General features: G+C 37.2%; 1 protein-coding gene across 1 annotated transcript; it reads right to left on the bottom strand.

Annotated features, from left to right (window-relative positions):
- Positions 1-378: 378 nt before the first annotated feature.
- Positions 379-4,602, bottom strand: MUCL1 (mucin-like 1). The gene is made up of 4 exons (XM_008586294.1): positions 4,475-4,602; positions 3,982-4,023; positions 1,704-1,889; positions 379-480 (listed from the first exon to the last, which is right to left on the bottom strand). The coding sequence occupies exons 1-4, from the start codon at positions 4,530-4,532 to the stop codon at positions 443-445; spliced, it is 324 nt and encodes a 107-aa protein (XP_008584516.1). The 5' UTR covers positions 4,533-4,602; the 3' UTR covers positions 379-442.
- Between the last annotated feature and the right edge of the window lie 9,362 nt (positions 4,603-13,964).

The following is a 13,964-nucleotide window of genomic DNA, read 5'->3' as shown; positions in this document are numbered from 1 at the left end:
AGTTTGTGTCAGTTGATAGAAGAGTTTGGTGGAAACAAACTGAACGTTTGTACCTGTTGACTAGTGCATTCATGTTAGAGAAATCTCTCGTTTCTAGTATTATGCCCATAACCGGGTGTCTTTCTCAAACAAATAAATAGAAAATAAAAACTTGGGTAAACATGTAGAAAGTCCAGTCTTCAACAGGAACACAAGGAAGTATGAGGTAAAATTTAAAGTGCCTGTCACTTGGACTGTCTAAACATTAGAAAACCACCCAACCTTTAAAAAACATGCTATTTTTGATGTTGCTCGTGACTACTATTTATTTGAAAAAAAAATAAACTGATTAGAGATGAGGGAGATGTTGTAAGCAAGTTAAGTCATTGAATAAAATCAAATGAAGGCATGTTCTGGCACGGCCCAGGAGAACCAGATGCAGAAGACCTAGGCTGATTCGATCTCAGCCACGCAGCACACCAAGAATTGAGTCCCAGAAACCTGCAAGGGAAAAAAATATATCGTCAAAAGGTTTCCATAAAGGATGAAGAATGTGGCTTCATACTTTGGAATCTGAACAGGGATTAACAAGTGTCACATGTCACTAAATTCAGTGGAGTCAAAAGGAACATGACATTTTCATTTCTGGAAGGTATATAACCAATTTCTGTCCAAAAGAATGTGGATATGCAATCCTAGATGTAAGCCTATATAGTCTGGAAGTTTAGAGAGACCAGGAAAGAGGTCAATTCACATTAGTTTTCCCTATAATATGGCACAAAGTGATTCAGCCATCTTCTAAGGGAGAACTAGTCATTTTCTCACCTATAGCTTACTGAGTAAGAATTACTATGCAAACGTGTCAAGCACTGGTCCAGACATGAAAGAGTATAAAGCAATACTTGAAAAAGTGTCCTCAGGAGTTTGATTGTTTGAATGCAAATCTAATCCCTTTTCTTACTGCCCATGTGTTCAAGGGAAAGGTTCTCGTTGTAACTTTTTCATTTCCTCATCTTTAAAATGTTTATTTCAAAGAATGACTGTGCAATTTAAATTACATTACATATGTAGGGTCTTCAAAAAGTTCATGGCAAGATTTGTATTATCTTTTAATTCTATTTTTCCATGAACTTTTTGAAGCACTCTTGTATGTGAATTTTATGCCATGGTGCCCGGCATATATTCAGAGTCACCAAATTTTATAACAAACATTACCTGAAAGTTGAAAGGCAGGAAAAAAAAATGAACATGGAATAGAAAAACTGTATCTTGATCCTTAATAAACTTCCAAATTCTCAGACATATCCTGAATAGCACTCAAAACAATCTGTCTCAGGAAGCCTCATCGTAAAGCCATTTTCTATTTTCTATTTCTGTAATATTCTCCAAATGAAACAAAGAATTTTCATATTAAAAAAATATACAAGCAGTTGCCTTGGCATATGAAGGCACATATTTGTTCTTTCCAATGAATAATTTCTATTAAAGATGAATGTTCTTTAATAAATGCCAATATTTCAAGAGCAATGCAGTTAAAATTGGTAACCTAAAAACTGCAATGGCTTGGCTTCTTTGATATTTGTTTATAAACTTGATTTGGAAAAACCACAAGAAATTAGAGAGGAGTGTGAAGAAAACCAGGCCATGTTCATTGCTTTTCCCTTCCTGCCTCCCAAATTATAGTTTCTACTATAATCCAGAAGCCACATAAATGAAGCACTTACTTGTAGTGGTCTTTCTCCTAATGGTGGCAGGAGCAGCAGTGCGCTTGGTGGCAGGAGCAGCAGTGCTCGTGCTGGCAGGAGTAGCAGTGTTCGTGGTGGCAGGAGCAGCAGGGTTAGTGTTGGCAGGAGCAGCAGTGGTCTCGTCGGCAGGAGCAGCAGTAGAGCTTTCTACAGGGGCATCTGGTGCTAGGAGGAAAAGCTCCAGGTGAGACTGACTATTACTCAAAGATCAAAATTTGTCCCATCGAGTCTTGGACATACATGCATTCTTCATCCTGAATTCATCTCTGCAAATCTATCACCAATTCTGTCATACCATTAGCCTGCCCACCCACTTTCCTCTTGCCTCCTTCTTCCTAGTCCTCTCCTTGCTGGGACATAGATTTGGGGGTTTCCTTCTGCTGTGGATTGAATATTCTCCAAAACTCACTGAAGCTTGATCCACATTGTAAGTATTAAGAGGATGGGAAATCAGACTATTACAGTGTTGAAAGGTGGGACCTTTAAGAGGTGATTGGATCATAACAACTATGCCCTCCTGAATGGATTAATCCATTCATGGATTAATGGGTTAATGGTTTAATGGGTTGTCACAGGAGTGGCACCTGTGGCTTTATAAGGACAGCAAGCAAGCACATTAAAGATCTCTTACCATTCTTTCCATGCGATACCCCATGTTCCCACAAGACTCTCTAGAGAGTCCCCATCAAGAGGAAGGCCCAGATGTGCCCCCTGGATTGTGGACTACCCAGCCTCCCAAACTGTAACAAATAAATTTCATTTTCTTATAAATTACCCAGTTTCAGGTATGCTGTTAAAAGCAACAGAAAACAGACTAATACACTTTCCAATAGAAATGACACTGATAGAAGAGACAGGCAAGTACTTTGCGCCAGCATAAGCACAAAAGACCAAATCCACATGTGCTCTTATTCACAGGGACTACTGCCCAGAGCAATAGTGAATCCCCAGTGGCCTGACATTCTAATGCCTTCCCAGGAATGACCTAGAAATGCATACATTCCACTGCTACATGAATGAGGGTGAGTAAAGGAAAAAAATTCTAAAGTAGAAGAGAAGGAATACTAAGATGTATCTCATATTAGAGTCATATCTCCTGTCTTAGAGTGCAGTAAGATCTTTTCCATCAGATTCTTGCCTGAAAAGGAGTCATAGTTGTCTCACCCTTTGTGACAACTTGGATGCTATTAGAAGAGTAGTTGTGAGAGCCACATTAGACATAATGGGAAACATTGGTACACTTATGTTGATAATAAAAATGAGAAACTATCCCATTAATTACTACATGTATAAAGTAAGTGGATAAGAGAGTTAAGAGAATTATCTCTTCCTGGACTTCACATCAGAGCCACTGACAAAGAGAAAGAGTCAGACCCCACATTAGTGAGTTAAACCCACCTCACCAACCGGTAGCTCCATCTCCATACCCACACTCTAGCCATGCTGTCTCAGGCCTCATTCAGGACAGAGAAATTTTTTTAAATTGGACTTCACATGGCAGGTAGGACCTAGGGCCCAGTGTAAGCTCTGACTAGAGTCAATGCCCTTATGACCAAAGGATGCAATTTCCCAAGTTGTGGAGGATTGAGAGTGATCCTCATAATTTGTACATGAGCAAAACTCACACAGCATAGAATACACAGGACGCTTTGGGAGAAGACCAAGAATAACTAGGGCTTCATTTCTACAACCTCAATTTTCAGGTCAGAGAAGGGAAACAACCATCAGCCTGGGTATAAGGCATACATACCTTTACAAAGAGCAAATTTAGACTCCTTCCACCTGACCTCTACATTCCAAATCCCACATCCCATCCTCACACGCAGTTCAAACATCCTCTTTTTATACCACTTTTAAAATTATAATTTCTTCATTCTGGGACCAACTGACTGTTTTTTACACACTAGCCATATACTCAACCCTTCATTTTATAAAAGGCTCTACATACATCTCCCCAAAATTCTCAGGCCACAATATCAGACCTCATGCCCCTGTGCCTTCTGCTGAGAAACAATGAATAGTAATCCACATTTGTATGGCTCTGTCATAGATTTCATATTCTCTAATAATATATAAGAGATAAACAGATTAACTATGTTCACAATAAACTTTAGAATTAGGAATACAGCTTTGTCGGGCTTCTGCTTAGGATTCCTTATAACTTAGAATATCCGCATGGAATGTGACTGTTTGACCTGAAGCCGGAAGTAGAAAACAGTCATTGCAGGAAAGAGATGAAGTGCAAGAGCAGACTTACCAGAAGTAGAGGTGTCAGTTGAAGCAACTGTTGTCACATTTTCTGAAAGAGAAAAAGAAAAAAATAGGATGTAAGATGAACACGGTGTTGGGGATGAAGAGAAAAGAGACTATGGGCAAGATGGAAATCTTTCACAATGGGAGAGCTCAGTCGTTATGCACAGGTAATATAAAACCCAGGAAAACCCATAAAAAACACAATATATGGTCATTTCTCCTTTCTTGAAATAAACCCCTGTTTACCTTCTGAAATGTATTTTACTGACAGTAACAATGAAGTTGGGTTATTACTGAGCAAAGATCTGACTGAATTAGAAAAGTCTAAGGACAGAGTCAATCCCATCTTGAACAGTCAAAATGGTGATGGAACAGTTAGAAGGGTTGAGGACAGGAGGTGCCAGCATTCTAGGCTCCCCAACACACAGCCCCACAAAGTGGCTATTTTTATATACTGTTCCACCAAACCTTATGGTTAGATAAGGATCATTACTTACGGCCAGAGACCAGGAACATGGAAACGCCCACCAGGACTAGGAGTGCTAAGAGCTTCATGGTGGTGAACTGAAGATGAGGACAGACAAACAGGAATGTTTCAGAGCCCAAGAGTAGGCAAGACAGCAACTTCAGGTCTCCACATCCTGACAATATATATGAAGAGGACACTAATCAGGAGCTGCCAAATCAGAATCTGGGGTAGTTAATGCCAGGAAAGGTTGGGGCTCAGAGAAACCACAGAAGAATCAACAACACAGCCAGAGGCCCTTTGGAAAGGTCATGACTTCAAACCCTTGATTCTGATGACACAGGTTTCAATTCAAGAGTTTCCCATATTAAATATTTTATAGGCAACATCTTTTCCTCCAGGCTTCCCCTTATTTGTGCCTTCATAATCACCAGCTCTTCCAATAAGTTAGAGATGCCCCATAACCAGCCTTTCTGATGTCTGCAGTGCTCCTTTCACAGATATTAGGAGTTAGAAGCTTACAGTGTGCTTAGCCCTGTTTTCTCAAAGAGGAAAAATCAGAGTAGAACACCTGATTCAAGGACCATCCTGTGTAAGTCAGATTGTGCATTCTTCAAGCCATGGCCTCCTCCTGTGTATGTGGTTAACGTCATATGACTCTGGTACACAGTAAGTCCAACCGTGATCTAAAGAGCCAAATCTGACCTCAGTGGGTTTAAGCAATTCTTATTTAAAAATTCAAAATCAAAGAGTAAAGAGAAAACTTACTAACATGTTACTTAGTTCATCTATTGAATCAATTCATTCATTCAACAAATATACATTGAGCACTATTATGTGCTGGGCACAATGCTATACACTACAGAAATAGCAATAAGCGACACACACTAAAATTTTATGCCATACATGCTTTTGTGGGACTTTATACATAAAAAAGTAAGGAAATAAAGTAAAAGAAATAAAGAATACAATGTGTTATATGTAAGGTGATAAGGTCTAATAAAAAATGATACAGAAAAGAAGGAGAGTGTGGCTGGAGATGGAAAGAGGGGTTGTAATTTTAGATAAGGTGACCAAAAAGACCTTACTGTAAAGGTGATATTTTGAACGGAGACTTGAAGGATCTGAGAAATTAACCATGTGGAGTGTTGGCATCATGTATTCAAGGAAAGGAAACAATGAGTACATATGCACTATGGTCTTTCAGGTCTCTGCAGTTGCTGAGTAGTATCCAGCACTGCACCAAATTACATCAAACTACTTGTTCTTTGTTGTGATCAAGCCAGGCTGCTAAATGAACACAACATGGGAGGAGAAAATCTACATTCACACCACAGCCGAGTGCTGCATCCAACCAGGGCCCCAAGGATAGGTGCTGAACATCTGGAATTCCCAGAATGGAGGAAATTCACTACATTCTAAAGGCTTCTCCTCACTTATATGAGGCAACTTCAAAAAGTTCGTGGAAAAATAGAATTAAAAGATGATACATATCTCTCCATGAACTTTTTCAAGACCCCTTGTATGCCACTAATTGTTTTTAAAAATTCTTCTTGTTCATACAAAGTATGCCCTTTTGTATCATACCTGTATTGGGAAAATTGCTGTCATCTGAAATGGCTTGAACATCTCCCCTTTTTACTGGAGGATCTGTCAGTCAACAACAGCCACTCTACTTGCCAAGACATGGTAGTGGATTCCATCAGGTGAATGGAGAAAGGCATAGGGAATGCCTGAGAGAAAGGTCTTCAAACCATGTGAGGCAAATAGATGTCCTTGTCATAGGTATCCTCACCTCCGCCCTGAGGCACAGAGTTGTGATGCCATGGTGAGGGTCAGCATAAAACAATGCTTTAAAAAAAAAGTTTAAAGGGAAAGATAAAGAACAAAATATTAAAAGGAGGTAAAGAAGAAAGACATAAATGACAGGTACTATCTGATTATTCCTAATATGAAATAAACCCTGCAACTACCCATACAAGGTCTCCCACCTGGACTCTGCTATGAATTGAAAGGTCTTCTAGGAGGTGGTTACTTACTGACAGCCCACTGTGTGCCCTCCACAGAAGCACTGAGACCCACTAGACAGAGTTAAGGCCATGACAGACTTGCCAAGGAAAGAAGATTAAACGTGTGTATCAGTTAGGGTCCACCCAGGAGATAGAAAGCACAAAGTCGATTAAGCAGGGGTTTGATATAAAGAATTACTAAATATAAATATATAAAGAATTACTAAAGTCTGATAAATGAGTAACTATAAGGAAACGCTATATGAAATCCTTGGGCTGAGGGAGAATACCCAAAGAAGGACAACTATGGAAAGGGGCCTCCTCCCTAAAGCTGGTGTTCAGAACTCATTGGAGAACCAACCTGCTGGATAGCAGAGAAGTTTCTGGTTTGCCCAGCCTACAGCTATTCTGCAGTTGCTGGGGAAGCAGGGAACAACCAGCCAGAGTCCAGGAGGGAGCAGACAATCAGCAACCAGAGGCCTGAGTCTACAAAGCGGGTGGGAGCTCAGGGTGCAGGTGAGCCACACAGGGCCTGTAACAGTTCTGAGGCTTTATTTTTCTGAAGTTACTGGATTTTGATGATATTGTAATGTTTCAAATTGTATGTTTTCAGTATTATCATTTGTAGTGGATTGAATTATGTCCCCCCCAAACTCATTGAAGCTTGAATTGTGTCTCCCAAGTTTTATGTATTAGAAACTTAGCCCCCACTGTGACTGTTAAGAGGGTGGGAAATCCTATTATGGTAATTGAATGGTGGAGACTTGAAGAGGTGATTGGATTGTAGGACCCTGCAGTAGTGAATGGATTAAAAATGGGGGTCAGGGGTATGGTTCTGAGGGCTTTAAAAGAAGAAGAGAGTCTGTCTCTCTCCCTCTCTCTGCTCTCTCTGCTTCCACTGTCCTGCAATGTGAGACCCCTGAGTCACAGTTGCCACCACCAGATGGACTTTGGACTTCCCAGCCTCAGAAACTGTAAGCAATAAATTTCATTTTCTTTATAAGTCACCCAGTTTCAGGTATTCTGTTATAGCAACACAAAGCAGACTAATACATCATTTTAAGAGGAATCTAAAATTTAATTACAAGTATCATATGTAAATATATAAAATAAACTCGGAAATAATGTCAGTTTTTTCCCATTAAAATAAATAGCATTATATGTATTGGGCATGTTATATGAAAATTAAACTAAAAGATTTCCAACATCTATAAATAATTCCATTTTTATGGCATCTGTCAAGTTTTATGTGATATATTTTATGTAAAACCATATATTTTATGTACAATAAAACATCTATCTCCCTAGTGCTGTCTCTCTGTCTCTCTTTCTTTCCCTGTATGTGATATACCTCATATATATGTATATACAAGTAATACGCTTGTAATAAATATACTTGTGTAAATAGATGAGTGTATATATGTACTAAGAAAGTCAAATTAAATAGATAATGTATCTCCAAACTTTTTACTACTGCTCTTTTCCATAACTTAACTATTTTTACATTTTCATTAGAAAAATTAAAGTAGAAGTATGGGTGAGAAAGTAGAAGTTGCCAGACCTATGAACACAATAATTGCCATTATTTTTTTTTTTTTTTGTCTTTTTTTCCGTGTCCGGCAACGGATCTCAACCCTCAGTGTCGCCCCCATACCGGACCAGGACCGGCAACGGGATCGCAACCCTCGGTGTTGCTCCCGCGCCTCGCTCAGCCAGTGAGTGGGAACCGGTCTGTATGTGGGATCCGAACCCTCAGCGGGAGCGCCACCGCGCTTCCCAAGCGGCACACTATCGCAGTGCGCCACCGGGCCGGCCAATAATTGCCATTATTAACTGGTACTTATATATTCCTGAAAATTATTATGCATATATAAACACACAAATAAAGTTATTTATCCCTACTCCTTCATGCCTAGTATTCCATACTCTCACTGTCATCACTACCAAAAATAAAATGTTAAATAAATTTCTCCATATTCTGATTACAATAGGCAAAAATGTATACATGCAAATGACCATATCTTTGTGTCTTTAAAAATGCTGCACAAAAGTGGCATTAGACTATGGATCATTCATTCTTCTTTGTACACTCAAACTACTTCTTAGAAATGTTAGCAACTACGTATCTGTAGCTTTCTTTCAGCAGCTTTATTATGTCATAATTTACAACAGTATTACCTGCTCATAGGAATTCAGGTGGGTTTTTTGTTTTTGTTTTGTTTTGTTTTGTTTTGGTGCTATCCTATCATGAAGCCATTGATATGCTTTTTAACATGCCATTACGTACAGAAAGTTCTATATCTATATGATAGATCTCCAGAGGCTTTAAAAGGCATTATCAAACTGCTTTCCCAAAGGGCTCTGAAAATTAAAATAATAAAAACAAAATATCAGAGCATGTTTATACAGCCATCTCTGCCAGCAGTAAATCTTATCTCAATTTAATTATGCCAAGCTCATAGTTCAGAAGCAATATTTGTTAATTTGCATTGCCCTGATTACAATAAGTTTGAGCATCTCCAATATACTTATGGGCAACTTGAATTTCCTCTTCTTGATTTGCCTATTCTAATCTTGTCGTCTATTGTGTTCCCTGCTCTTGTCTTTTTAATGACTATGAGTATATAAAAAATATTAACTTATTATCTTGTATAAAAATCACAAAGTTTTCCAATCTGAAAAATATGTTTAATTTTTATTCATATTATTAGATCTTTTAAATTCAAGTGATGTGATCACTTCTATTAAAATTTCTATATTAAACAATTTGAAAGACATGTAACTGGGTCATTTTATACTTGTGATAATCTAATATTCTTTCATGCAAAGATCATATCTACTCTTAATCCCCAGATTTACCCAACAATCACAAACCTGTCCCTAGTCATCACTGCACATCTTAATTGGGACCATCTTACAAAGGGTGATAGGCCCTGAGAGGAAAAGAAAAGAAGCTCCAACCTGAAGAGAGGTCTTTGAGTGGAGTATTTAGGACTCAGTTCAAAACCAGACCCCTCACCCCTCACCATACACCACACAGAAGGTGGAAGAACCTACAGCAGCCCTAGACTGGGATGGGCAAGGACGCACAGCTGAGATTCAACAAAACAAGAATTAACAAGGCACAAACTAACAATGGGTTCAGATACAGAATTTATAACAGAGAATAGAGGTGGAGAGAAGTCCTAGAATAATGAGAGTCAAAATAGGATTTGGTGTTAGGACCAAAGGTAAGATCTCATCCTGCATACTCATCAAGGGAGCTGAAGCACACAGAGGGCTGTGGACTGCCTGTCCATCACGAGAAATCTGAATGCATGCAACAAACACAATATACAGATACAGCATGTTTCAACTATTTGTCAATACATGTGACTTCTGTCATACATTATTGCCATTCAATCTCAACTTAATTACCACATCTTTAAGGAAGCCTTGAATGGCCCCCAAACTAAAGCAACCCCCAAGTTACTATTACATAACTTGATTCTATTTTCACAGCAATACTTATCATTACCTGATATTTGCTTGTCAGTTTTCTGCCTCTTCTCTCAATAAATAAGCTCTAAGAGTTTTTTTTTATTTGCTTTGTTTAACACTATTCCACAAGACTTAGAAGAATGTCAAGCACGTCAAGTTCTTGCACGTGAGTTAACTATAGGAATGAATGAAAAACAAATAAATGAATGCAATACAAATTTATATAATAAGCATAAGACAAAGAGGAAAGACTAAAGTATTGGAGAGGGACTATAGGTCTCTTAAGAGAAAGAACTAAGCAAGATGTGGATGAAATTGTGGAAGACAGAACTTCAGGCTATGATTGTGAAATATGATATAATATAAAAAAGAGTTAGGCAGGCGGGAATCCCATAAACAGAATTAACTAGGGAAGGATTCAAACTCAATGCTCCAATAGTCACAGAAAGCTGGATATACAAAGAGTTACACAAAACACAGCATGCACTTAAAGCTGAAGATAAGTGTTCCATACACAAATAAAGCATGGTTATTACTCAGCTGTCCCTAATAAATCTCAAGTACTCCCTGTAATGAAATCCAAGGGAGTTCTTCCAGAGTTCTATGTGTCCTGGTTCCTTATTTTACTCTGAGGAAAGATCTCTCCCAAGCACAGATTTGCTACACCATTGGTGTTTTATAGTTAAAAAAAAAAAAATACATTCTTTCCTCTAATCCTCATTCCTTTCCTAATTCATTCTCACCCCACTCACTGCTTTATATCCATTTCCTGTCATTGCCCCATCTTGCTCCCACAAATTTTGAAGCCTGCATCAACTTGGAAAACATTGAGCAAACCACAAAATGCTTTCCATAAATCTAAACAACGAGAAGAGTGAAATTTGCCACTATTATCTCTTCACTTTTCCTCTCTGTCTTTCTGAGAATAACATTGTTTCTTTCTCCCTTATTTGCTGTATTCCCTTTTTTCTAATTTTGCAGCTCTTCCTCTTTTTCTCTAAACAACTCTCTGTCTCTCCGAATGTCTTTCTCATACTTAGTTTATCTACTGGTCCCATCATCCTTTACCCCATCCCAAATTTTGCTTTATTTTATTTAGATACATTTTGCAGACTGAAACATTCTCAGGCTTCCAAAACTTCCTTTTTGGAAATGTGAAAACAATTATACGAAAGAGTCTCCTCCCCAACACTTTGGGGTAACATCCTTCTTACTATGGTGCCAGGTGACCTCAATATGCTTAAGGAGCTTCCTTCTTCCTCCTCCTCACTTCCCTCTGCCCTAACACTTGACATATCCATCTTTGATCATCACACCTGCTGGATGTTTACTTTGCACAATGTGAAATATTTATTCAGAAACCTGTTCAAGTTTCTTGGACACCGTGGTAGTTTTTCTCTGGCATTACTCTTAACAAAGAAAGTATTATAGCCTTTAATAAGAACAATAAATTCTGGGGTGATAAGAATTCGTACTAAATCTCAAGAACAGACGTTCTGAACAGAAAGTTTATACTGCATCAAGTCCAGAATCTAAAATAATTTCATTATGAGTTGAGGAAACTGATATACTTATTGGAAATTCACATGAATTGACCTAATAAGATTTTATCATTTAGCCTGTATAGGATATAATATCCCTTATAAAGTACTCTGGCTGAGAATGCATAATCTGAATCTAATTATGAGAAATCATCCAACAAACATCAAATGAGGAATATTTTATTTTTAAAAAATTCAAGGATAGAAATGTGTTCTTCAATTTGTATATATCAACAGGATTAAAAAACAGAAAAATTGTTAAAGAATAAAGTAGATGAGGCAGTTAAATATAATATATGATCTTAGTCTGAATCATGTACCAGAGGGAAATAATTTTATAAGGGACCTCATTTGGTCAAAAATTAATATCAAATACATTTTTAGAGATCAAAGAATTGCATAAATCTTAAATTTACTGAAATTGAAAGATGTACCCTATGTAAGAAAATTTTACTGTATGACTTCACTTACATGTGGAAGCTAAAATGTATTGTATATTTCAAAATTGCTAAGAGTAGATTTTAAATGTTCTTACCACAAAAAAATAAGTAAGGTGATGGATATATTAATTAGCTTGATTTAGTCATTCCATAATATATACATATTTCAAAATATCACATTTTACCCCATAAATGTATACAATTATTATTTGTCAAGTAAAAATAAAATAAACAGTCATACTCATAGAAACAGACAGTAGAATGGTGGTTATCCAAGGTTGTGGGGGAAGGAGAATTGGGGAGATATTAGTCAGGGAGTACAAAGTTTTAGCTATGCGAGATGAATAAGTTCTGGAGTTCTAATGTACGAGAATGTGGCTACAGATAACAATATTGTATTGAATACCTGAATTTTGCTAAGAGGGTAGATCTTAAGTTTTTTAATCACTAATAAAAACGAAAGAAAAGAAAATGGTATCTATATGAAGTGATGGATGTTTATTAGATTGATTGTGGTGAATATTTCACAATGTACACATACATCAAATCATCAGATTGTACAACTTAAATATATACAATTTTAATTGTCAAAAAATACAAGGACACTGCAACATTGCTTACAATAGTAAACAATGACAAAAACATAGGCTATCTAACTGTTTATTAATGAGGTACTGGCTAGATAAATTATGGGATAGCTACACAGTAAAATACAGCACAATCATTAAAAAAAGAGAGACAACTCTATGTGAACTGGTATGGAAGACTCTCAGAGATCTAAAGTCAAGATTTAATAAAAGCACAAAACTATGAGTCTGCCACTATGAAAGAGAGAGAGAGAGGGAACTTGAGATCTAATGTCACTTTATGGCAACAGGATCTTTGCTTTGTACACCCCTGTAGCTCAGTGTCGACAAAAGAGCCTGGCACACAAAAGGTACTCAATAAATAATTGCTAAATGAATAAATGAACCAAAAACTTGTGTTTGCTCATATATGCATTAAAAAAATCCCTGGAATGATACATAAAACATAAAACTGGCTGCCCCTGGGAAGGAGGCTGGAAAGACTGGGGAAGAGAGGTGGTGGGAAGGGAGACCTAATTTTCGATATATGCCTTTTGAATTTTGAACCATCTAATGTACATCTAATTCAGAAAAGTTAACTAAATAAATAGCAAGGCAAACATCAAAAAAATTGTTAGAAAATATACACTGCAGTATTTAGCAGTAAAGAAAGTTGCAATTATGTGAAATAAGTAAGTCTAGAGATTTAATGTACAGCATGAAGATTATAGTTAATAATATTGTATTGTATATTGGAAATGTGCTAAGAGAGATTTTGAGGTCTCTCACTAAAAAAAAGGTAACTATGAGGTGATGAATGACAGATATGTTAATTTGCTTGACTGTGGTAATCATTTTACTATGTTTCTGTATATCACTCCAGAGTAATAGAAGAAGCATCTGATTTACGATAATAGGGGAGGACTTGATCACACCTGTCTCAGTACTGGACAGACCATCTAGGCAACAAACCAACAGAGGAACAGTTAATTTATCAGATGCAGAGAACAAATCTATGGTTATAAGAGGGGGGAGGGGGATGAGGAAGGGGAGGGGAAAGAGGAAGGGGAAGGGGACAGATTGGATAAGGGGCATAAAGAATAAGTGTGATTTGTAATAATGAATATGCTAATAAAAAATAACTAAAAAATACCCCATCATGTTGTACACCTTAATTATATACAATAAAAATCTTTTATAAGATAAAATGAAATAAAATAAAATTTTTTGAAAATTCAAAAGGCACATACAAACTTTTTTTGAAGTTGTTACAACAAGCAAATGGAAAGGACATTCTTGGGTGGGAGGGGAGAGAGGGAGGAGGGAGGGAGGTGTCGGTGATGGGCCATAATAATCTAATACATTGTATATTGACAAAATAAAAATTTAACGAAAAAAAAAAGGGCACATATAGTCAACATAATGTTAAAGAACAAAGTTCTAGGAATTACTCTAACTCATATAGAATTATTATAAGGTTACTCT

Source organism: Galeopterus variegatus, unplaced genomic scaffold (assembly GCF_000696425.1).
Source record: "Galeopterus variegatus unplaced genomic scaffold, G_variegatus-3.0.2 Scaffold3928, whole genome shotgun sequence".
Classification (NCBI taxonomy): Eukaryota; Metazoa; Chordata; class Mammalia; order Dermoptera; family Cynocephalidae; genus Galeopterus; species Galeopterus variegatus.
The sequence above is the reverse complement of the archived record's forward strand: the minus strand, read 5'-3'. Positions and strand labels throughout refer to the sequence as shown.